The sequence below is a fragment of the Bombus vosnesenskii genome, unplaced genomic scaffold (assembly GCF_011952255.1).
Source record: "Bombus vosnesenskii isolate JDL3184/JDL3185 unplaced genomic scaffold, Bvos_JDL3184-5_v1.1 scf7180000013264, whole genome shotgun sequence".
In the NCBI taxonomy this organism is placed as follows: Eukaryota; Metazoa; Arthropoda; class Insecta; order Hymenoptera; family Apidae; genus Bombus; species Bombus vosnesenskii.
In genome coordinates, this window is record NW_022882924.1 from 5428889 (window position 1) to 5454239 (window position 25351).

A 25351-nucleotide genomic window follows, 5' to 3' on the forward strand; every position below is an offset into this window, starting at 1 on the left:
ATGGCGATGGTCGCGTCGAACATGAGCGGCCACATACAAAAGCAGCTCACCAGAAGTCTCGAGCGAATCCTGGAGGAAGCACACTTGAGCGGTGAACTCAAGCTTAGCGGACGAAAACTTAAGGACTTTCCAAAAGTTGGGAAAACGGGTTCTAGCAAGTATAATCTTCAGGATACGGTTATTGCCGGTGAGTTTTTTTCAGCATTTTGCTCTATCATCAATTTTCCTTTCTTTATTGTAACTGACGTTTGCACGAAGATAAATATAAACCCAAAAATAAAATGTACGCTCTATGAAAAGATGCTACAAATATTTTCGAACCGAAGTGTTTTTACTATGTTGTAGGAACTATCTTGAAAAAATTTGTTTCCTAATGTTGTTCTGGTTTATAACAACTAGAAAGAAGATGAAGACATATTAGTAAATGTTTTGCGTCTGATTCGATAAAAGTTGTACATTCCGCCAGAGTTAACCTCGAACTCTCGTGTTTATATCACACTCCGGCACGTATGTGTCGCCGAATGTTACCCTGCCAACGCATACACTTTCCACATTACAATTGGATGTTTTATTCAACTGCAGAGCTTTATGTATCATTTTTCATTCGTTATTTCTCAGAAAACAGGCTTGAAACAATTTAATCCTACATATTAGCTTGGAAAGAGAAAACAGAAGAACGCGCATAGACAGCGTCTTTTGGAGAACGATATAGTAGTCTTTTCGTAATTCTCTAGTCTAATGACTAACGTGAAATAGTGTTACATAATACAAATGCATCTTTATTGACGGTGCAATGCACCGTGATTACGATTTCGTAGCGTTGATATCATCGTTTTAATCTTCGACTGATAAAAGAAGTTTGTGTACAAGTTAGAAACACGAAAAAGGGGCGAGGTATCTGCATATTCATTCATTCAGGTAAATTCATTTCATCTTACTTGCTGAAGAGACACATGTAGCTTTATCTAATATAAATGCATCACCGCGGTAGGTTATGATTTATATCAGACGTCGTTTTTGGACGCCGACAGCTCCTGTGAATGACAAGTTTCCATAAATCCTGATATTCCTTTTAGAAAACAACCGATTAAACAAATGCATCGTACAAGATTGTGCATAAGTAAAAAGTTCGCGATGAGACGTTATCGCGACACACCCGATGTTTCCTGTTACCGCGATAATCGTGCATTCGATATTCGTTGATATCACCGGCACACCACGAGGAGTTACGTGCGCAGAAGCATAAGAGTATATACTCCAACTTTTCAGACTATCAATATTGTTGTTAACGACCAAGGATCGTGAGTTTCGCGTCGCCTGGAGGATACTTTTGCAAATATAGAAATCGATCGATCCCCCTGACCCCGATTCGATTCTAAATATGACTCGCGACGTAAATCGGAAGATAACACGATTACTCGCCGCTAGGAATGTTTGCGTTTAACCGTGATAATGTTTCCACGACCGATACAGGTATTCGGTGTGGAAAAAATATGCGACACAGAGATATCCTTATCAGCGAGGATTACACCTTTCGAGGGTAAGTCAGCTTCATCATATCGTTCGTCGTACGCGTATATTACATTCGACGACAATGGCAACAAATAGAAAGTATATATAGAAATATGTATATACAATCACGCGAGACGATCGCGAATCAACGACGATACAGATTACAAAATTTACCAACTTGCAAGAAAATGAAATTCGACGTGGATTTCAATCGTTCATACTTTTCGCATATACTACTTTGATATAAACGTATTTCATTTCCATCGATGTAGCATCGACCCAAATTATTTCTTGGCGACAGTCAACAGAGTTTAATATTCGTTTACGAAATTCCTTCGGGTGAAAAATTGCTTCTCTAAGAAAAGCGTTCTCATTAGTTTCCAAACCCATTGGGATGCAAACGATGAGTTTCGCAAAAGGAAAATTCGCCTGGCGTCACTGATGCGTGTTTTAATCAAGACCGTGTCGTGATTATTCTGCTGTTGCGAAGGAACAAATGATAATCGTGGCGCCTCGTCGTTGCACGGGCTTTGCCAGTAGCACCGAGTGGGGCTTATCGGTTTTCGATGGTAATTTTTCACCGAACGAAGGGAACGAGGCAATTTCGTTCGGTGTTCTTTGATGCTCGAGGGACGATCGTCCAATGGAAGGGAACTTTCATACCCGTTACAGTTTCACCGAGGTATTATCGAACCGAACGGTTCGTGTCGAGGCCGTCTTACGACGAGATATTCCGTACGATGACAGAAGGGGACGTAACTTCATTAAGGACCCCAGGTCAGTCCGTGTCGCGACGAGGGATTCGATGAACCGTGTCCTACGTTGTTCGAATCTATGTCAGCCATTGCTAAAACTAATATAAATGCATCCGACGGCAAGGAAAATTACGCACAGCCTCCGGCTATATGTTACAACGATTTCTAGAACGGAGTATCACAAACGGTAGGCCCTGCGGTCCCCATTCACCGGAGAAACCCGTGGGTTTGATATGTCGCCGGCTATCGAAGGAAAAGCCGATCCATTGTCCGTGGGGCATACGCGAACCAGTAAAAGCAAACACAGCACACGCTGCACACGGTGCTCCGCTCTAGGAGAAAAGAGCAAAAGGAAACGAGTTGGATGCGCGAACAGACAGCCATAGAGAGAGCCAGCAAGGTGATTACTACTTCGAACAAATTGTTTCCTCGCGGTCGATTCAACATCGACTCCGTTAATGACTTTACTTGCCGCGTAATCATGGATTCCGGCGTGTTCAGCTTCGTTGAGACGAAACGGCGAAAACACGGAAACCGGTTGTCGTATCAACGACGAGACCAGGCGGATAGGCAAATAGAGAGATCGCGATACAGTCTCGCTGCGGAAAAAGCTTCTTATCGATTATGTCACGGTGCACTGCGCGCTTTCTTCGAGGAATAGAAAAGGAAGAAAAAGGGCGGGATCCTTTTTTTTATTCCCGCGAACCCTTGCCTCTCTGTTCGACATTCCAATGCGTTAACTCAACCGTATACTCTCCGAGTCGGCGCTACTTCGCGTGTGGGTACTTTCGAAATAATACTCCCCGAGATATTCGCTGCGTTTCGCATCGTCGATTTCTTAACCCTCACCGTAAGAGCCCGAACGGAGCTGCAACGCGCATGTAACATGCAATTACATCTAATTATTTTTCATCGTCCTGGACGCGTATCTCTCGGCCGATGATTTTCAGGGAGAGCAGGTGCTCGAATGGATGGAGGTGCACCGTGATTAACGAAAAGAAAGGAAGGAATTCGGGATAACTGCACCGATCGAATGGTGGCACGATTATTTCTTGTCTTTCTCTTACCTGGCTTCTTACCGTTTCCCTTCTCTGTTTCCCATTTTGTGCCGAGCCGCTCGTCTCTCTTCGAGCGCGGTCGAGTTCGCGACAGGTGTCTCTCGGCGAGAACCGGTCTAGCGAATCGAAAGCGTTTTCTTCTCGAATCGCTCCAGGCTAATTTAGTCTCGGAGACGTCACGATGACTCGAGACAGAGATTTCGATTGATTCGTTGCAACCAGCACTTCAAAGAGGGACGAGACACTAGTTCCTTCCTCTTTGTCAAACGTATTTCTCGCCCGGTCTTTCACGATGGAAGGACAGCAGGGTGCGGAGTGGCGTCTTTACAGGAGCAAAGAATGATGCGCGCGCTGTATGCAGACAAGCACGTTAGGAAAGAGAAAGAGAGAGAGAGAGAGTGAGAGAGTGAGAGAGAGAAAGGGAAAAGGAGCAGCCACCATGGTTATGGAAGAGTCCCATACGATGGGCCGGTCCGAGCTAAAGATAGAGACGCACCGCAGCTGCAGAGGCAGGGGTGCCAACAGGTCGATACTCCATAACGCGTTACATCGTTTGCATCGCCATATAGCATCGGGGTGCTCGGTTATCTCGCGCTCTTGTCTCTTTGCCAAAGGAGCACTCCTCGAAGACGAAGTCTCTTGAGTTCTCGCCAACCATCTAAGGGCGGAGAAGTCGCTTCGTTCCCCGTCCCTTTTCGTCGAACCACTACCTAACAGTAGCACTACTGGCGAACGATCACCGGAGAACGACTATTTCGCAACCGAAGCTTTCCGAGAATGGGCTGGCACGCGTCTCAAGAGGACCTCGAAACTTTAGATCTACAGTTCACGCAGCGAGCAGTAGTAAAGACAAAGTGCTGCCAGCGTTTTTTTTCAAACAAGTCGAGTACGCGTTCCGAGCGCACGCGCTTCAAGTGCTCGAACGCATAATGTTCGCGCGTTTCGACGTTGCACACGACTTTATTCGTTTATCCAAAGCGCGGCAAACATCTACTTGGCGCTTGACGAATGTCGGACGCGAACGAGAGCGCCGACGATCTTTTGGCAAACGCGAAACACACTTAATACGTGTTTGCACGCGGCATATCTATTGAAACTCTGAAACTAACGATATTTGGATCCACGTTTATCGAGGCTGTCTTGTGCGTTTCAACGAGTACTACATGCTGCTGAAGTTTGAGCTCAACTTCTAAGTACTGTGTAGAAGGAGCGTGTCGGCACATTACACGCCCGCGCCGGTACTCACACCTATCCATGATATCGCGCACGTTTCGAGAGTACGCGATGAATGTTTCCGATACCGGGTGTCTTGTATCTCGTGTGCCCCCGAGATACGCCCTGTTTGTCTTTCGCCCGAGTGCCAGCACGCTCTTAATAAATACCGCAAACTACTGCTTCCTGGTTCGTCGTTCTTCCGCGAGCCAACGAGCGGCGACATTTCTCAGCGCTCGTCGAATACCGTTTAAACGGGCAATCGATGTGTGTCACGGCTAGGCAATAGCTTTCGCGTTAACTTTCGAGCAACGGCTCGTCGTTAAAAGACACATTAATTAAACACCTTGAGTTAGAAGCCGGCTCGCTAATTAGCGTCGACGAACGTGGTTCGCGGGTATAGAAGAAAGGGGCGGACGAAAGTAGTCGCGCGTGAAACCGCCGCTAGTCAAGAGCGGTAGCAGTGTCTTTGAAAACCCGGCGTTTTCAGCGGCGCTTTGCCCATTTTGCGACCCGTTGCTAATATGCACCGGCTTACGGTATATCTACGGTATATGCACCGATCTCGCGCGTATCGCGCGTGCAAGCCAACGCGGTGGTTTCGCTGCCGAGTTATAATTAGCAGTATCGCAGGGCCGTCCTAGCGTACTTGCGAACCCACTCCGTATTTTTAATCAATTACAGTAGTACCTTGTTACTTGACTGTCGTTATCCGCGCCGTTCCTTAAAAGAATCTTCGTAAAAGCGACGTTTAGACTTTAAAACTTTGGTATTTTGAGTCGAGTATTGGATATTATTGTCTCTTTCTATGTTTCTATTTAGTCTACGCAACGAAGAGATTTTTATTATAAATGACAGTGGTACGAGGTATCGTTTTCAATCAAAACGTGTAAATTGTTACCCGACTCTGCGTTACAACACGATTCTCCATCCCGTTCTACAAGCGTTGAAATTCGAGAGAGATATTCACGGTCATGACCTCTGCAACTGTGCGATCGGGTTGCCGCCGTTGCGTTTCGCGTTCCGCGAGTTCTCGAACTGGGTCAACCCTGAAACGGGTCGAAATTCGCTGATACGCGCGAGATATCACGGTAGTAGCAGCCCTCGCCAGCGTCGGTTACAAAAGATAATCGGCGTCGAGACGAGCACCGACGAGTGCCCTGCAAACTTTCACGATACAAGGGCGAAGCGATATTAGAAAATGCCCAGGAACTGCTAGTATATACCGCTGAAGAGCTCGCTGTATCGGGTAACTCGAGTGAAAGATGTTTGCCGTACCGTGTTTGCCCGATCCCTGCATCCATGATTTCTAAACACGAATGCACATCCGACTCAAAGCTGCTTTAAAAAACCGGGTCACAATCGTTCATCTCCTCGCTCTTTAAAATACGAAGACGGCCTCGTTTGCCTCGTGGATTCTCTAGAATTTTAAACTATCCAGAAATCCTCGTCTCGACGTTGGCAAGAGACGGAAGCGTTTCCTGGCCTGGTGCAACAACCGCAAACGCGGTAAAACGCTTAAGTCCGTTTCGATGAGAAAGGAAGATAGGCGGGTCGATCGACCGGCCGCCAACTTAACTTGGCGTGGTTGTGTCTACTCGCGTTTTGTCCGTCGATAAATTCTAGCCGCATTGCGGATAAGAGGAAACCCTTCTCCCTCGATCCTTTGCCAGGAAGCGTGACGAACGAAACCGTTGCGTTTACGCAAAATTTTTGTACAGACCACGATTCGGTACGAAGAACACGTACCTTCTTGGAAAGCAATTCGTCGCGGCGCAGGTATCGATAGTCAAGACAGGTAGAAGAAAGGGACGGCCTCTAATTATCGTTCTAGGTAATCTCGTTTGTCAGTCCATACACGCTTCTTACGTGGCACGGGTTGAAATGAAACGGTATGAAATACTGTTATGGTTATGGTTCGGACTCTGTTGTATTGCTCGGGCTAACGTTATAGATGGCTAATGAATGTAATCATGTTATTCTTGGGTCGTCGTACGATAAGCTGCCGCCCGAAGCTTCGGTACAAGATGATCCGACGAGGTCGAGGCGTCGAATCTCTTCTTCCACGTAGAGGGTCGATATCGATCGAATCGAGCATGCGTCGATACGACATCGTTCGACGCGACACGCAATTTGTCTCGTGGCTCGGCGTTAATTTTTTAACGAGAATGACGCTACGATTATTGAACGAGGCGTGTAAACGCGGTCTGTAGCGAAATCCACCTCCAGTCGAGCGATTTAATGAAAATGACACGGTTCGTCTGTTTGAAATTTTTCTTCCGTGTCACTTCTATTCGCGAGTGTCCTACATTCCGACTCGCTCCTTTATTTCGCATTGCACCATCCTTCGTGAAAACGCGCGAATTTCTGCAGCGGAGTCGCGTTGCGTCGCGTCGCGCTTTGCAAACGATCGTCGGAACAGCGTTTTATATTTTTTTCATGAAAGACGCGACAACGTTTACGCGGTTCTCTTCTCGCGACACTTTATATCTGCGCCAGACGACTGGAATTTTTTTACTTCCCGCGCTTTGTTCGCGAAACGATTTTCCACCGTTGAACGAGCGAGTAAATCTCGCGCACGGCTTTGTTTGCATATCACGAGTTTTTTGCCGGCTCTCTGGCCGCCAACGTGACAAGAGACTGTCTCTTTTCTCTTTAAACCCGAATCTTTGAACCGGCTCTGTACGATCGCTTTTTGTACCTGTCGCACAGCCTTGAATCCCTCGACGCAACCCTAATCCATTCCTGCTCCTCTCCTGAATTTTTCCTTACCGTCTATTCGCTCGCTCGCGGCACGGCGAACCCCGAGAGTTTGTCTGTCGCTCGCCAACTGCTTTAATCTCTTTGATTTTGCTAATGCATCGGATTTTCATCGCTTTTTCATCGCTTTCGCAGCCTTCCGCTCCGCTGGCGGGCAAAAGGTGGAGAACAGATAGGGTAGCGTTCGTTACCGATTCCACTAATGCCAACCATCGGCTCTAAACTCGCGGTAACCCGAAAACTACCGTTCCAAAGATCAAAGCTACTTTTTTCTATCGTTTCGACCACAAACGCGCTGCTTTCGGCTATTCGTAGAATTCGCTTCTTCAAATAACGCTCGACCTCTGTTCGCTTTTCCTCATTTCCGTTTGGAAGAACCTCGAGGAAAGTCGATGCTCGTAGCTAAGAACACTTCGGTTCCCATTAAGTCGTTTCATTCCCGATGAGCTGGTCGTTAAAATGTATTCAAGGGTAAACAGCGTGACGTTTACGACGTACAATCAGGCCATCGAACAAAGATAAGTGGGTAGATTTGGCCGATTACTCAACGCTCCAAAATGCACGCTGGTATGCGCTTTACAAAATATTTTTCAAGTGAATTATCGTATGGGATAACGTTGTCGGTGGACTCGAAACGCGAATGCGTATCGAAGATCGAAACGATAAAGCGCGATAGATCTCTGGCCATAGAAGAGCGTACCTTTCTCTGGTTCCGGGCAAGCGACGCACGGAGCTGGGGAATCGCGGGCGTGGATAATTAGTAGGTCGTCACGCGATTAAGGCTAACCGAATCTGTATCCATGCAGCATCGTCCGTGGCTTCAATTAGGAGATACCGGGTTCAGAGCCGGCCGAATAATTCGCGTGGAAACAAATCTACAAGGCTGGCGTTTCTCCTCGATCTCGTTATCCGAGGTTAAATTAACCGACTCGTCGTTAACGAGCAGTCCCAAACGCGGCTTGTTTTGCTCCGAGTCATCAGAGAGACTTAAACCTTGGCCCTTTGCTCGAACGTTCCATCGCGATCGCCGCGATATTTACCGTCGCTGATACGTCGCCAACGGAGAAAGTGCCGTTGATTTATCAGCGATGACATCGAACAAAGGATACCTCGACGAGAGTGCGTCCTTCGGTTTAGTTTCTGGGGGGATAACGACGTACCTGCGTGGAGGGCTTTGTTTTGTGGTTACGCAGCATGGTTACGAACAAAGGGACTTGCGGTACGATCGAACCGGGCCCTTTCCAGTCATCGCGAACAACCGTAGATTTTTCGAACGCTTTGGATTTCCGTGCCACCGCGTTGCCGTCTACGGATGATCGCAGCCTAAGTTTAGCGTTTTCAACCAACGGCTCGTGATCGCAAATGCTAAACAGCCTCGAATCGTTGGTAAAGATATCGCGTTCTCTCAATACGATAGAGAGACGGCAAACTGCCATCCGATAGCAGCGAGAGGTCATTGAAAAAAAATGCTCCGTTCGAACGAAACGTTGGTCGTACCGGTGTAACGCGATATTTCGACGCGTTATCGAGCGTGGTCTTGTTACACCCCGTGCAGCTTTCGACTAGTTTTCCCTGTGTTCCAGGTCGCTCTCGGTTCTTTTCATCTCGGGTATTAGTTTTTAGGTCAAGGATGGCGGAGTCGGTGCAACCTGAAAACTCGGTTCGCGCTCGTTGCACTGAAAACGAGGTAAAAGAGGTTGGGTAAACGAGAAAAGGAACGAAGAGAAACCCACGAGAAGAGCGAAGCTTTTCGTAGGCAGCGAGAAAGAAAGCGAACGGTGCTTTAGGGGCGATGCTGGTGCTGTTGCTGCTCTTCCACGATGCTGCAATAATTGAAGCGCCGCCGTTGCCGATGAAGAAAGGGAAGCGAACTCTCGTTTCGACGGGCGAAAGAAGTTTTTACACCCTCGTGAAAGCGCGCAACGACGAATCAATTGTTCACGCTCTCGCCTTGAATTACACGCATAGAAAAATGTTAAATTAACGCGCCTGATATTTGTTCTCGTCATTCTCTCGCATCTCCGCCTATGCGTATATAAATGAATAAATAAATATCAGTAGCAATGGATGGTAAGAGGCGCGTATTCCGTTCGCGCAGCATGATTCGTCGCATACGGCTCGCTTTAGCGTACACGCGTGTACACGAAGGCGTGCACGCGTACCGGCACGCTCGAACACGTAGCATACACAATGCGACGCACTGTTCGGCACGCATTGCCTGCCACGGTCAGTCGGCAGGAGTATGGAAACCGGCTGCGCGATACTACCTTCTTTATTTTACCTTCTCTCTCTCGGATCTTTCCCCACGTCCGAGTATAATTCATGCAACGTCGAATCACCAACTACCAGATGCTCGACGGACTCGTCCTACTAGTTTAAATGCAAAAGTCCGGTCCTCGCAACGTGGGACCTTGCGTCGCGTCGCGGCGACCGACCATCAAAAGTTCATCTAAATTCTATGAGACTTCTCGAGATAGCGCATTGGTTACTGTCACTGACTGACCGATCGGACAATAAATTTCGAGCGATCGATCGTTTCACGTCTATCGATGTTTCACCCGTGTTCCATCCAGTGTGCTCGAAGTTGTTCGGTTCCGTCCGCTTTGAGTTTGATCGAGTATGCGAGTCGTGTTCGCACTCGCGTCCTCGTCGCCGGAAGTGGCGTGTCGGTCTCTTACAAAAGCAACGGAGGCATACGTCCTTTCTCGCCTGCTTCCTCCGTGGCTTCTCCGCGCTTTTCTCTTTTCGCTTTTGACGCGATCTCTTCAGCAACGACGATGGTTCAAGGGCGAAGGGAGCACCGAGCGAGCGTTCCCAGTCTATGCACGACTTCGCCACCAGAATTTCCTCCCTTTCCCTTCGCTCTTGGTGTTCCTCTTCGTCCTTCTCTTGCCTTTTTCTCTTCCCGTGTCCTCGACGTGACACTTCAGGAATTACGCTGGAAAGCAATTACCTGGCGCATGCTGCGATCGACAACTCTCGAATCGATCGATCGAGAACGCGCTATCTCTCGAATCGTCGCGAAGAAGCAATGGTACGTTCCGCGTTGAGCGTTAATCACGCTTTTACGTAGAATTGATCGTTAAGCGCGTTACCGTTTAATAATGTATCTGGAGTGGAATTAAATCGGTTTCGAGCCCTCGGACCATGTGGCTCGTTAGCGAACTTCTAACGTCGTTACCGATCATTGGTTCGCGAGGAGTTCGCCTCGCCTCGAATGATTTTATTTTCCAGCAGAAAAGCTCGGAAAGAGGGTAGCATGCCGCTCATGGGACACCTTGCGCTCTTCGTACAGCCAACCCCCTGGACGATATCTGCTATGGGGGCGTTATCGATCCGGCAACCCTCTGTTTCCACGGTTTCACGGCAGCCCTTATGCTAGCTCTTATAACCCCATATACTCCGAGAAGGATAACTTAACGTCGTTAGAGTATTTTCTCCTGCGTTTTATCCGCGTCTCTTCCCACGAACACGCTAGCTTGTTGTACGTCGACCATATTGGCCTTCGTGCATATTATATTGTCGATCTCTCGCTGAATAGCGAAGGAATCGTTCAAGGTTGCCATTACCGAACGATTTACTATTTTCTCTGCGTCTCCAGCTGTTCCGTAGTTTAATTAACGCACGAGGCAATTTTTGCCTATGGTCGTTGACCCTGTGTTTTGTATCGGCGATAGGAGCCGGCGTTTCGTGACGCGGCACGCCCAAGCAACGCCGCCACTCGCTCTCCGCTCTCGTAAATTTATGTAAAACGTACAATGATTGCGGTGGTTTTGAGCCAAGAAGGCAAAAATTCTTAAAACATTGAACGTTTTGCGAGGAGTTATCTCGTTCGTGACACGCGAAAGTTTTTCGCTCCGATAACATGTTCGAACGATTAATCAAGGCTGGAACGAGTAAACTCGTTGCGATTTCGGAATTTTTATCTTTGCAATTATTAAGTTAATCAACCATATATAGCGTTCTTAATTATTAAGTATTTTAATCGTTTAAAAAAGTGTATTAATCTATAAAAATGCGATAGCTCTAATTGCACGAAGATAAGCGTTCCATTTTTTCCTAGGAAAATTATTTTTATCATCGGTCGTCAGCGTCTCTCGTCTTAGCACGCGGATTATCGTAGAAATTACTTGGCGGACGCTTTCTACTCGTACGTTACGTCGCATATACGTCCAACCCTTTACGATTGCGTGAACCGTCTTTCCGGCGTTATTGTCTTGTGCGTATGCATAAGCAAGCGAGTCGTGCGATAAAAATGCAAACACTTCGATCGCTCGGACTTCATATTCCGCCGCGTCGGTGTCGTATTATTAGCAGGTCGGAAGAGGCAGACTTGGCAGCCTGGTTAAACGCCGCTTATCCGCGTAATTGTTTTTATCGTAAAAACAAGCAACATGGACAACAGGACCACGCCCATCCGTTGGCGAATGACAGTCTAGCAACTTTGTACAGCGTCACGCAAATCTATGTGCGTGGTATCGATCCCTGGGTTGGCCGGACCTCGACCTTGGCCCTTGGAATCGCCTGGTGCATCGACCCCTTCGTGAAACACCCTATATGTGCCACTATATGTTCCCTATTACTACTTCTATAGCAATTAACTTTCGACGAATCGTTCGCGCTCGTTACGAAGCCGGTTGTAGAGGATTCGTTTAGGAATCGATTTCTTATCAAACGTTAGGCGAGAACGGTTTCTGTCATTCCTCGTGGAAAGTAAATAGAATCATGCAGACGACGCTCTGCTAAAAATTGTTTAGTTTCATTGGCAGAGAGTTATGGCGATGGCACAGAGACAGAATAGGGGTTTGCTATTTTCGTCTGCATCGCACCAACACCAACGGGCCGACGCCCTTGCTCGACGATTATGCGATCGACCGTGCACCAATGGTTCCAGGCTTTGCTTTTCACCCCATGGACTCGTTCCTATTACGGTCGTGGGCGTGCACGAGGGAAACGCGGCTGTTCCTCGATAAGTAATAAGTCGTCGTGCAATAAGACTTGCAAATCGTGCAAATGAGAAGATAACGAACTGAGTATTTGCAAGAGAACTGGGGTATCCTGTTGACGATCGATTGGCAATTTCCGTTCCGATCGCGTAAACTGGATAGCCGAAATCGAATTTCCGAGAAAGCGGAATGAAATTTCCTCGAATTAACGTTTCAGCACTCGCGCTCGGGCCACTTTCGACACCACGGCTAGGGACCGTGGTTCGTGTCGAGGATTCGGGAAAATTATCAGATGCCGGTAGTGCCGTCGGACGCTATGAAGCGTCCGATCGATAGCCAGAGGGTTTGAAAAGCTGGCGCGAAGGAAAATGACGAGTCGAACCGTTGGCTAACCAACTCCCGGAGGAAACGGAGGCACACACACAGGCCGTGGTTATTGATCAGAAAGGAGGCTCGAAGCCAACAGCAGCTGAGCCACCCTTATCCTTTTCCTACGTTTCGAGACTGTACACGCACGTGACCGTCGCACCCCATTCATAAGAACCCCCCCACGAACCCAAGCATCACCCTAACCGGAGCACAGCTGTTGCTACGGGGAATCCTGACGATGTCTCTCAATTAAACAGGCCTCTTCAAGAAGTATTATGCTTTCCCTGTAGCGAACATCATTCGGAAGGCGTTACGCGACGAATATATCGTTGTTTCGTTCCTGTTACAGATCTCTCGAAGAACCGTTTCGCCGAATTGCCGGAAGAAGTGACGGAATTTCTGTTCCTCGAAAAGCTGCATCTCTACCACAATGCGATAAGAATAATACCGGAGACTGTGGTGATGCTGCAGTCCCTCAACTACCTCGATCTTAGGTCAGTAAGGACAGGAAGTCACGAGGCCTCTGATTCTCCGTGATGCGGGCTTAGAATTAACGAGCGGAGATGTTTTTGTTCGCAGTCGCAATCAATTGACGTCTCTACCTCGGGAGATATGCAGGCTACCGCTGCAAACGTTATTGGTCGCTCACAACAGACTGGCGTCTCTGCCGGACGAATTGGGCAGAATGTCGGCGTTGGCGGAGCTCGACGCCGGCTGCAACGAAATCACGAACCTGCCCCCTAGGATGGGTGATCTAGCGCGACTTAGGTCCTTAGATTTGAGGAGTAACATGATCGTGCACCTGCCTATAGGTAGGTAACGCCTGTTTACGGATGCTTCCGCCCGCGTCACGTCGCAGATAGGAGCTTTGTCGAGTTATCCGAGGGAACCGGGCTAACGTCCCTTTAATGCGCGCGTCAAAATTCTTCCCTTCTATCGATTCCCCACTCGCCATGTCTCACCTTGCATCCGATGCAATTGACGATCGTGAAATCGAACGTTCTGCGCAGAACTGACGTACCTGAGACTCGTAAAGCTGGATATCAGTGGCAATCGAATATCCGTGCTTCCAAACGAGATGAGAAAGATGAAGAGCCTGGTCGACTTCCGGCTGTCCGATAATCCTTTGACCTCGCCGCCTGCCTCGGTGAGCATAAGCTTCTGAATCAAACGAGATGGAGCCGTCTAATTATAGATCGGCCAATTATCCAGCCGACTATTTTCGTTTGTTTTCGCAGCTATGCATTCGCGGGCGAACGCACATCTTCAAATATTTGGAGAGACAGGCGGCGAAACACGAGAGAGCCAGAGGCGGCCGCGCGAGAAGGACACCCTTGGATGTTAGAGGTCACGCGACTCTAGACACGAGAACTCACAGGCGGCACAACGTCGACAGTGGCTATAGCACCAGCGACGGCGTCGACAAACGTTGGTCTCAAGAAATTCACAGCGCGGTTAGTTTCCTCGTCCTTCTTCTCACCCTCTTCCTATTTCTACGGTTCTTCTTCTTCGCCTGGCTCTATAACAAGTTTTTCGGCTACGAAACTTTGTAAATCCCGCTGTAGATAACAATCTGGATTCAGCGTAGAAACCTTCCTGAACATACACACACTCCTGTACTCTGACTGGTCCAAACATGTAGAAAGAACGCAAACAATAAACTTTGAAACGCACGCAAGCACGTATACACGGTCGACGATTTCTCGTAGTACCTCCTGCTGGACACCTTTTTGCGCGCAGGTGCATGATGGCGAGATTCGAGGGCTGTGGCGTCAAGAATGCTCGCCCCTTTCGATCACGTTGCCGCACGAGACGGGTGTGAATGGATCCTGCAGCGGAACCTCGACTCCTAGTACCATCTCGCCTGGTGAGCACACGTCTCTCGAGGATGAGCTCGGCAAGGTAGGTTTCGAACCGCTTTCGTCAGTCGCTTCCGTGCGGTATCCTGTTTGACCAAGCTTTTCTAATGGGTTTAGGCTTACTCCAAGTGTGAGCGCGTATGATACAACGTCTATATTTAGCGAGTGAATAGAATTCGCGCGCCCCTTGAAAATGATATCTGTGTTGTCAAGCTGAGCTTGGCCGTCGTTCAAGCCTCGTTGAATGACCTTAACCCATTGAAAGAACTCGCCGTCAGCGTCGCTCGCGATTAACGCGCGTAGCATCCAAGGTGGCGCGCTAGGAATGCGCTCACCTTACCTTCTCAAATCTCTCTACTTAGATTTATCTTCTCTTTCTTTCTCTCTCTCTCTCTCTCTCTCTCTCTCTCTCCACGAAACCGTATTTACAGGCTATGATACTGCACGATCAGTTGGAAAAGAGAAAACTGGAGAGGAGCACCTCGGAGAATGGAGCCGATGTCAGAAGACCGATGACCTCTGGCCTCTACCACGCGTCGATTACGCCACCCGGGTAAGCCAGCTGTTAATAAGCCAATCACCGTTACTGCCACTGTGCATCACGTGGTTGCGTAGTGATTTTTACCGGTTAATAGACGAGCTGAAGCATCAGATGCCTTCCCGCGTCTTTTTTAGTCCCCTCGAATCCGCTCATCTGAATCAAGCGGTGCCAGTCTCAACGAACACGCAATCCGTGCAACCGCTGCAAACGTCGATCTCGAACGCTACTACCTCTTTAATGAACGGAGATGAGAAAAGGCCGCTGAATCACATTCAAACTTACAGGTATGCGTTTGTACCGTCTAACAGATGTCAAGAAGCAACGACACACGATGATATCGCGTGATGAATTTATAGAGAGTATAAAGAGGCGTTGAGACAACAAAGGGCAAACGAAGGGCCTAGCGTGTACAGGCCACGGGAACAAGTCACTCCGCCAGACAACGAATCGCAGTGCAACGAGACAGACTTGGCTAGCAGTAAAGACGCACTTGGTATGGTCGGTAAACAGATCTTCAACGAGGAAAACGCGACCAAGAGACCAGTACAGAAGGTAACTCCGTCACGCATCAACTATCAGAACACGCCAATTATCAACGGTAGCAATAACGAATACAACAATAAGAACGGAAAGTACCTCGAGCAGCCGTATAAGAAGCCTAATTCGCCAATTAAAACATCTTCGAGCATTTTATCTTCCAACACCAGCCCGGGGCACACTCCTAGGCTAGTCAAAACAGCTGTTGGTTACGTAGAAGGTAAAAAACCATTGAACAAAGGCAATGAGACAAGTAGATAAACGACTGGTGTCATGCACAATTAAATGGAATATGGATAATGTCTGTTAGGTAACAAAAGTCCCAGCAGAAACGGTGGAAGTCCAAAGTCTCCCCGATCGGTTACGTGGAACAGCAACGTGCCAGAGAAGTATTCGTTCACCATGAGAAGGGAGTTTGAACGTGCCAAGGAAGAAGCTGACTTGATCGAGCAGCTCCGAAACGTGAGTATCGGAAAGGATCGACTTTCACGCGTTTGTCATTTGTTGTAGCAAACAAGTGGCTAATGTTTGAGTTTCCTTTTAGCATATTGAAACGCGGTTGAAGATGGCTCTACCGGAAGATCTTGCTCCGGCGTTAACAGACGGAGTTGTTCTCTGTCACTTGGCAAATCACGTAAGACCACGGTCTGTTGCCAGTATTCACGTTCCTTCGCCAGCTGTGGTAAGCGTTCTCGGGCTGTCTAATCGACGCGACGATTTTCAGATTATCGAAAAATAACGATTGTATCGTAATTTGCAGCCCAAGTTGACAATGGCAAGATGCAGGCGTAACGTCGACAATTTTCTTGAGGCGTGTCGAAAGATAGGCGTCGATGAGGTAAGCTACTCACTCGATACCTCTTATTAAACAACTTCTCGAGAATTCTCGCGCTTTATCTCTCGCTAATGGTCCCGCGGCATGTATAACGCACGTTAAACCACTGTATGCTTCTACGTGGAACAAAATCATTTTTTGTTTCCCTCTTTTATTACCTAACGATTTTTTTCCGTGACGATTGTACTCGACACGCCCTGCAAACACGTTCGTGTCTTATTATCGTGAAAGCACGGCCAAAGTGTTACAAGAGAAACGGTTCGAGCGCAAAATCGAAAGAAATATAGGCATCCGTACTATCGTCGATCGAACGCCTCTTGGCAAGGTCGTAACTAACGCTTCGACAACAGCCGGTACGTTTGTCCATGATATTTCCAACAACTACTAGTCAGTCCCCGATTTTCATTCAGTCACGAGGGTATACGATTCGTCCTTTTTTCAAAATCTTTCTCGTTCCACAAATCGCAAAAGCACAAAAGTACAAAAAAAAAAAATGCAAGAGTTGGAAGAAGGAAGTGGAGAGAAACCAAGAAAGAAGCTTTAGTTGCATGTGCCTAGACTCGTATTCGCTTTTGTGTCGCTCGTCGCTTCATCGGAAAACGCTTTGAACGCGTCTCGTCTTAGTATCTTCACTTCTCGATACGATTTAACGACAACCACGATACCACTTCGACTGGTATAAATTCCGAACTATGCCCGCGCTCTTCGACTATCTTCCAAACTAGCTATTCGCATTTGTATCTTTTTGAGATAGGAACCAGAATTGGGTACGTTCGTCGTAGCAACGATACGTATGAAACGATACCCAAGTCTGGCATTGCTCACTTTCTCGATGAAGCACCTAAATCGAACGATTTTCGTGCAATGTTCGTCCGAAAGAGGCAAGTTTTCGCAAAAGGTTCGAATCGTTGATTTCGAGGAAGGTGTCGCTTCGAAGAAGTAAGAGTGATAAGTGGACAGGGTTCTGTATCAAAACGAGAACGTTCAGAACGACCAGCGACGTAGTAGAGACTGGGACTGAGTAGTATCGTTGTTGGTGTTGCAGGAGGTGTTAATGGACGCGGACGCAATCATGGACGTGGGTTACATGGACGCGTACGGGCTGGAGGCTCTGGCGCGTCTCGTCTCCGCTCTTCTCCTTTTCCGTGACGAAGGAGAGAACGATACCGAAGAATCGGCCGCAGGTTCATCCCATACGATTCAGGATCGCGTTCTATCCGCGATGCTTTTTGCCACATTCCTATCCACCTTCGTTCTGCTCTATCTCTTTCCCATTCCCGATTAAACGCAAAACAAAAAGAGAAAAAGAAAAAGAGCGACCAAGACGAGAACGCCAGAGTGCAAAACGATGGAACGAACGACGCTCGCAAGAGAAAAGCACAATCGAAGATTACTCTGGGATTACTCCGATATATCGACACGCGACGCGACTTGGTTCGGTGCAGCGACTCGGGAAACACACGGTTTCTTATAGTTTTCTGGTTAACGTTCTGTCGGCAATTTTTCGGTTCGTTCGCCGAGCCGTCGAGTCGCTCGATCGAGTTACTGCACGACACTCTTCTATCCACTTCTTCTACCCCAATTAGTACTCATAGAGCGGCATGATATTTTTCTAATTTTATTTTCTTTATCCTTCGTTTGCTTTGTCGGGCGAAGAACGGGGTCGAGTGTCGCGCAGAGTCATCACACCCCTTCCGACATCGATCTTAATTGCGATTTTATTTTAAGCACGATACGTACGATACCCGAAAGAAACGTATCGAGAGCTATTTACCGTTGTCAGAAATGTCTCGTTACCCCAACTCGACGTAGTTTCGCTACTTCTAACTTTCCTTCTCGTTTTTCATCGCCTTCGTTTTAAACGAAACGCCATCGAATCGAGACACTCGAAACTTTTTATCCGCGTAGAGACGTTTAATCAGTGTGCGATCGATCGTTGGTCTAATTAAGAAGCAACTGAGCGCTTTCGCTTGTATATTGGATTTAATTTACATCGACTACGTCACAGCTGTAGCTTGGACAAGGTTGTTCGTTTGTTTGCCTTCGTCGTTGTGGCTCGAGAGAGACGCTTAAAACTTTCGACGAAATAGTATTCGGTAGCCCCTTAAGTATCGAAAGGCAGCTTGATCGTACATTTAGTCCGCCTAGTTGTAGAAGCGGCTACGTAGTGCGCAAGTTAGTTAACCGTTTCTGTTTTGGTATAAGGCCTTTGACGGGGACTCGAGCGTAGAACGTTGTTCTCGAGTTCCGATCGTTGAACGCGAACATTTTACGATGGAATAGAACGTAAAAAATGAAAAAAACAAAGAAAAAAAAAATCAAAGAGCGCAATCAAAGCTGTTGGACGCTCGCATATCAGATGGAATCGCCTGTATGTACCTTGTATGTATGTACCTTGAACAGACGAATCGTTCGTTGGAATGGCTGGATCATAACGACCGATGAGATTTATCGTCGAGCAGGATCTGTTGAGAAAATAGTATTTTGCTACGCGAAGGGACGGTGTTCGAAGCGGCGTGTCAGTGTGCAATACTCGTTCGAGAAATCTTCCATCGGTGTCGGTAGCTTCGGGTTCGAAATAATTTCTCTCGATGACGGAATCAACGAATCAAAGGAAAACAGAGAAATAAGCGAATCGAATTCTCCCAACTGGTATTGCGGCATCGTCTGGAACCCGTGACGTGTCTAGAATCACGCCAGAATGGCAAAGTTCAAAGAGAAGAAAGAAGGAAGGAACTTTCGTGTATACCTCGGATGGTAGTATTTTTTTAACGTTCGACCAATACAAATCGCCTACGGCTCTTTCAGGATTGATGGGTCTGTGATAGGTAGCCTTCGAGTACTACAGGATTCGCAACAAGGTGCTAGAAATCTCTTTAAGTTCAAAGATTTCCTATTTTGGTACGTAGGTTTAACGCACATTCGAACTCGAAAGGAATTTCTCATTCGATCATTGTTTTATCGTTTACGAGTTACGGGCAGTATTGCGTCCCTCCCCAACGAGATCGCGGCAACGATAAATCTTCTTTCTCTTTCTCTTCGTCTCGACCGAGGCAAGTAAACATGGCTTTTCGTTGAGGGAGGGACGTGCAAACGAGAGCACTTACACCTCACCGACCAAGCAATTCGGTCGTAGACCTAAGATAATCTCCATATTTTCATATAAACGCGTTTAACGTAACAAGAAAACAAAAGTATCGTAGCGGACGTACAATACGTATATCGTCTAGAATATACACGCGTCTAACTTATTCTACATATATTCGTACGATAAGTATTATATTGTCTACGTTAAGGAACTTAAGGAGGAGCGGGTCGCTTAGATCGAGTCTTCGGATTGCCGGAGGTCTTTGCTTCCGGTTGTCGCTCCGCAGACGCGTCGAATCGAATACATTGCGGTAGATTAGTGCCAAACGCGTCAGACACTCGAACCGTGTAGTACGCGTCGCGCGACTCTGTTTCTCCGAGATGCTTTTATATCGCTGCTAGTACGTCGAATAAAACGGTACGAATGAACACGTGGCCTCAAACACGTATCGAGGATTATCTGATCGAGAACGCACAAAGGAATTTTTACGAGAAATCAATCGTTTCTACTACGGTCTAATACGGTCTAATTCTTCTTCTTTTTAGATATAACGCGTTGGCTCTTCTTGTATGGAATTTCTGCGTTTCCAACTGACCGTAGATCGCGTGTTCGCGAGATGTTTCTATGACACGACGAACGAACACACGAGTTGCTAAGTTTTGAGAACGCAAGGCGAGCTGCATCTTCCAGAATACCGCGTTACTTTGATCGTAAAGTTTCATTTCGTTTCAATTCGGGCAACTAGCATCGGTCGGCGGTAGAACGTTTATGAATTTTCTAGTCTCTGGTATTACGTACTTCTAATCGTTCGTTAAGTTCATCTCCGGTTCTAGTCAGCTCGACTTGTTCTTTTTTTTTTTTAGTTTAATCTTCGTTCCCATCTAAGTTATACGCAACAAGTCTCGTACTCACTGGGTGACTTAACGTTTAATTCGTTACTTAATTTTCTTCGTTCCTGCTGTCTCTTCCACTACTACTCTTCCGATCGATTTCGTTGTCGTTCGTAGACTGCTTGGGCGTTAATTGTCCGTGAGGCTCGCTAAACAAAAATTCCCAGATGCATCCAAAGATCTTATCGCTTGAAAATAGGAATCGTTTCGACGAAGCTAGCTTAAAGAAGAGTCGCGACGATATCGAGTTGAACGGCGACGATCTCATCAGTATTATATTCTTCTTATTTTTTTTTTTTTTTTTTGTAACGATCGGACAGGACGTAATTACATCGAATTAATCGCAACCGTAAGACTGTTTATTTCACTTTAATTTACCTTTTATTCTGTACGACGTCTTCTGCGCTCTGACGCAGTGGTTTTCTTCTTTTACGATTAGTTGTCGCTTCCACAAGAGGCTGCGTCCTTCTATCTGCTCGCAAATGGGCGCAAGTAGAAAAGACGAGCGATGAGGAGACCGAACACAAGATCATTCCGTTGCATTAGCTTGTATAATTGTATAATTTATGTAAAGAACAGAGAGAAAGAATAAGAGAGCGTATATATACATATAGAGATAAATTATATTATATTATATTATATATTATATATATATATTATTATTATTATATTATATTATATCATACTGTATTGTATGGACACAGATATATGGTACGTTGATACTATTTTTCTCTTTGGTCGTTTTTTTGTTTCTCAAATTGTACTACGTAAGCTAATTCGTCGCAAATTACGAGCTTAGATCACGATCGCTCTTTAAAACTCGGTGCTTCATTTTTTATCTTGTTGTTTTTTAAGCTTAAGCTTTTTTGTACGATTATCGGAAAGGGAAGAAAGGCCTCTCTTATTATTTAATTCATGTTCCTTCGAACGATCGCGTCCATCCATCGAGTCGAACGCTTGAACAATCCCTTCGTGCTCGTTGGACGATACACAGCATGATCGATAGACGGTACGCGTTCGTTTTCTCTAACTCTCTCTGTCTCTCTCTCTCTCTCTCTCTCTCTATACTTTTCCACTTTTGTACGATCGAATCTGATTGAACTGCCAGCAGCACGTTCGTCCAACGATTTCACGATCACAGCGATACAAGGACAATCGTCGAAACGACCACTGCTCGTGTCTTCTTTACTTTTCCGACTCTACTCGCACAATGGGGCATAGTCGGGCGATAACGACGATCACTCCTCGCCGCGTGAACGGTGAACGTGGGCGGCGTGTCTCGTGTTTCGTTTCTATGCCACACGCGCTAAGAAAAGGCGGCTACGTTGCCGCAGCGAAATCGAGTCGATTCGAACAAATATCACTTTCTGCTTATCGGTTCAAATTTTTACACGACTCTGGATTTGGCTCGATTCTCCGTTCGAATAATTTGTATAGAGCGAAAGCGAATGAAACGCGCGCGCTCGTGCGAGCTCGATCGGTTGGATGGCCTGGAACAATCGAGCACGAGTCGCGGCGTCTCTATGCTTCCCAGTGTCGCATAGTTCGCGTGCCGGAGAACAATCGTTGGGAAACTCTTTGTCTCGCCACTCGAACAACAGTGCTACTAACGATACTCGGTTTTACTTTCGAGAGACGTACTCTGTAACACCGATTGTACGACTATCATAACGATTGTAATACTATTTCCACTGATAATAAAATATTCTTTTGGTATAATCGCTTGAGCATGATGACGAACGGTCGTCACCTGAACTACTATCCTCAGACGCGACGATTTCATGCCGGCTCTCGATAGACTTGGATTAACGAAGAACGCACGCGTGCTTGTCATTTTCAGAATCTCGTGTGCTGCGCTAGCGACGTTCTGGAAGGAGGTCGAGGTGTGGTTCGCGTGGCTGTCACGGTCTCGGAATTGCTCAGGTTCCATCAGTCACGGTCCCCGTTGCAGACCACGTCATCGTCGAACGTGCCGAACCACGTATCCGCTTAGCGCCAGACTATATAAAGTCGATATGGCGAGGAAAAAAAGAAAAAAGATCGTCGACCACAGCGGGAACGGACTGGCGGCCACGTTTTCCAATCTACCGCACGTATATCAAGGAAGGATGGACCCAGCAGCAGCAGCAACAGCAGCATCGTGCTGCGTTTCTATATACTCGAGGCACGCGATTTCATAGCGCGTACAAAACCGAAGGAAACGCCGCGCTTCTTGGTCCGACTTCTCGATCGAACAATAATGCCATAGGGGACCGATAATCTCCAGACTTTTATACTCGTATTGTACGCGTCAGGTAATCGCGCGTCTGATCGCGACCCAGCGACTTTTTCCAAATCAAAAGAAAAATGCAATGACGCGGCTATTGGACGCAACTGGTAGACTGCGATTAATCATGACACTCGATTATATAGTTGTACTATGAAACTTTTATATGTGAAAGACAAGACAAGTATCTTTGTACCAGAGAGCGAAAAAGTAGCAGGAAACTAGGATATAAAATCGTAGTGGAGTTTTACACGAAGAATAGGCTACGACGCGCGAATGCAACAGTCATACGAAGAGTTAGTAAATATCGGAGACACTTTTTTCGGGCTCGATTTTCCGAAGCCACGAAGCAATGAAAAAAGTTCCTAGGCGCGTGTAACTAATGCGCTTTCATATTTCGTACTTATCATACGTTAATATCAGCCCAAGCATTATCTAGATCGAGACGATTGTTTTTCAACGATTATCAGAAGAGGATCGCAGTTGCGCGAACTTTTTTCGTTGTTCCACAGTTCAGGTTCACTCCCAATAAAATGTCTCCTATATCTATTAACAGAGTTTGTATATCCGTGCTTTCTAAATAGCTGGTAATTACGAGGCATTTCGATATCGTAACGTGGAACAATCAAATCAAAGCGCACGACGAACGATAACGCGGTTTTCTACTCGATCGAAACGAACCCGTCGATATTCTATCGATATTCGAATTATTCCGCAATTAATCCAAGTATGTATATATATATATATATATACTTGCAACAGAGGATGAATTCGCGTAGCTTAGAACGGAGTTAAACCGACAGAAATTTACGCGAATCGTCTCGTTCCAAGAGATTCGATATATTTTTATTTATCGAGCGATACTCGGTTCGTTTGTTCCGCGACACATTAACGATTTCGTTTCACCACCTAACAGAATACTAGAAAGCTGGGCTTTTGGTCATGGTCTTTAGTCTCGAAACGATACATATGCGATCTACTGCGGATTAAGTAGGTTTCTGCGTGAGCGGTAAGTTAGTTAGGGCGTTCTCAATACTATCGACGATCGATAACGAGCTCGGTCGGCTGATCGAGATAGATTGTCGGCAACGAGTACTAAACAGGTCGTTGGTATATTAAATATAATTGGTTCGTTTATGTAAAATTAAGGCCTAGGTGTTCACGGCAACGTGTAGCGTAAGCGTTGCAACCTTCTTTTATCTAGTGCGAGACACTTAACCGTTTCTTTCCCTTTCTCTTTTTTTTATATATCTTCGGCGCGTATTCGATATCGAGCTGTCTTTATCGTCGGAGTAACGATTTCGGATACTGCCACGATTTGATAACAATTCCCGAAACGATAAAACCCCATTAGGTGCTAAGCGTAATATCGTTAGCTGTAATTTCCTATATCGTCGCAAGGTTCGTTCAGAATCTTCTTTTCTTTTTTTTTTTTTTTTTTTTATTTCGTTTTATTTAGAAATGATCGCGTAAGAGGAATACGAAGGATCTCATGCGTCGTGATTGGTAAGGAGTCAAGCGATTACGCCTCGGTGTCTCGTCGAGGTGTTTCAATGCTCGTTAACGTTCCCGAACTCATCGGCGAGACATCTACCGTAGAAGATTGTACCGTGTATTCGTATTTATTGTGCCAAAGATATACCCTACGTTATATACGTTAATTTTTCTTTCTATTTCTCATCGAGGACGAATCTCTGCAGGAAAGAAACAACGTTTCTGAAATAACTTCGAAGAACGCTACCGAAACGTCGAAGATCCTTCGACGAGGTACGTTGGATGTACGATGCGTGGTCGAAACGACACGACGATCGCGCGCCGCTCTGTCTGTCTGATCGAACGTCCGTATCTCCTGCGTCAACTTGCAAGTGGAATTAGACGCGATTCGCTCTCGTCTATACGAAAGTACGTACGTGGACCGCAGCTGCGTCACCGTACCGGACTTTCTACTAATCTTCTTTCGATTTTCCCCTCTGTCTCTTACCTCTTCTCGCTCTTTAGCCCGATTTCACCCTTACGTTTAATTCGTTCGATCAGCACCTCTCGTTTATAGGTATATGCGAATTCGTCAAACGACGCATCGCTGCGGAATTGTATCGTTCGCTGGAACGGCGTTTGCGTTTCTCAGAAACGGACGCGCCGTCGTGACGCGACTGGCCATCGTTTGGGACGTCTCGATCGGGCAGGCCATATCGCCAACAGTATTACCGATCATCCCACCGATAGAAGACTCCTCCAAACGTGTTTTAGAAAAATCTCCCACCGTTGTGATAATCGCGTTCACCGAGTCGATCGATTCGTACCAAACGTTTGCCCTGCGATTGATACCTAAATACACCGCACGTAATATATTTAAAGATTAACGGATACAGTGTATAAAAAATAAATCGAAAAAAGTCTACGTATGTCCAACTGTCGGCGTTTCTTCCCTCCCTGGAAAATCCGCTCCTTTCGCCTCCGTTAACCACCGAAACTGACGGCGAGCGTCAGAAACCTGCGAGGGTTTTTAGTAACAGCCTCTCGATCTGGATCGGTCGTGTCGCGCTCAGGGCTCGAGGAGGGATTCGAGCGAACCTAAGACAAGAGAAAGACGATCCGTGGTGCGACTCGTAGGTCGTTCGAGGCGGTAAACGACGTGGGTGGATCACGATAGGCGGAGCTGAAAGCTCGAGAAAACTCCATTTTGTTCGAGAAGGGCGGTCTCGGTGTTCCACCTTCCCCTCTAC

At 46.7% G+C, this 25351-nt stretch overlaps 1 protein-coding gene across 2 annotated transcripts; it reads left to right on the plus strand.

Moving 5' to 3' along the window:
* On the plus strand, window positions 1-25033 carry LOC117236925 (leucine-rich repeat and calponin homology domain-containing protein). Of its 2 annotated transcripts, none has more exons than XM_033500359.1 (13): window positions 1-187; window positions 12962-13106; window positions 13192-13424; window positions 13623-13759; window positions 13851-14066; window positions 14353-14514; window positions 14903-15024; window positions 15147-15296; window positions 15369-15769; window positions 15860-16011; window positions 16094-16231; window positions 16310-16387; window positions 22203-25033. In XM_033500359.1, the coding sequence occupies exons 1-13, from the start codon at window positions 1-3 to the stop codon at window positions 22353-22355; spliced, it is 2274 nt and encodes a 757-aa protein (XP_033356250.1). In that variant the 3' UTR covers window positions 22356-25033. The 2 variants fall into 2 exon arrangements, with proteins under 2 accessions (XP_033356250.1, XP_033356239.1); XM_033500348.1 differs by lacking the exon at window positions 22203-25033 and adding an exon at window positions 17430-18094.
* The last annotated feature ends 318 nt before the right edge of the window (window positions 25034-25351 follow it).

Coding starts and splice junctions, on each gene's coding strand:
- LOC117236925 (XM_033500348.1), top strand. CDS start 1: ATGGCGATGGTCGCGTCGAACATGAGCGGCCACATACAAAAGCAGCTC. Junction 15,025..15,146: donor GCGTCGATTACGCCACCCGG/GTAAGCCAGCTG, acceptor CGTCTTTTTTAG/TCCCCTCGAATCCGCTCATC. Junction 16,232..16,309: donor ACGTTCCTTCGCCAGCTGTG/GTAAGCGTTCTC, acceptor CGTAATTTGCAG/CCCAAGTTGACAATGGCAAG.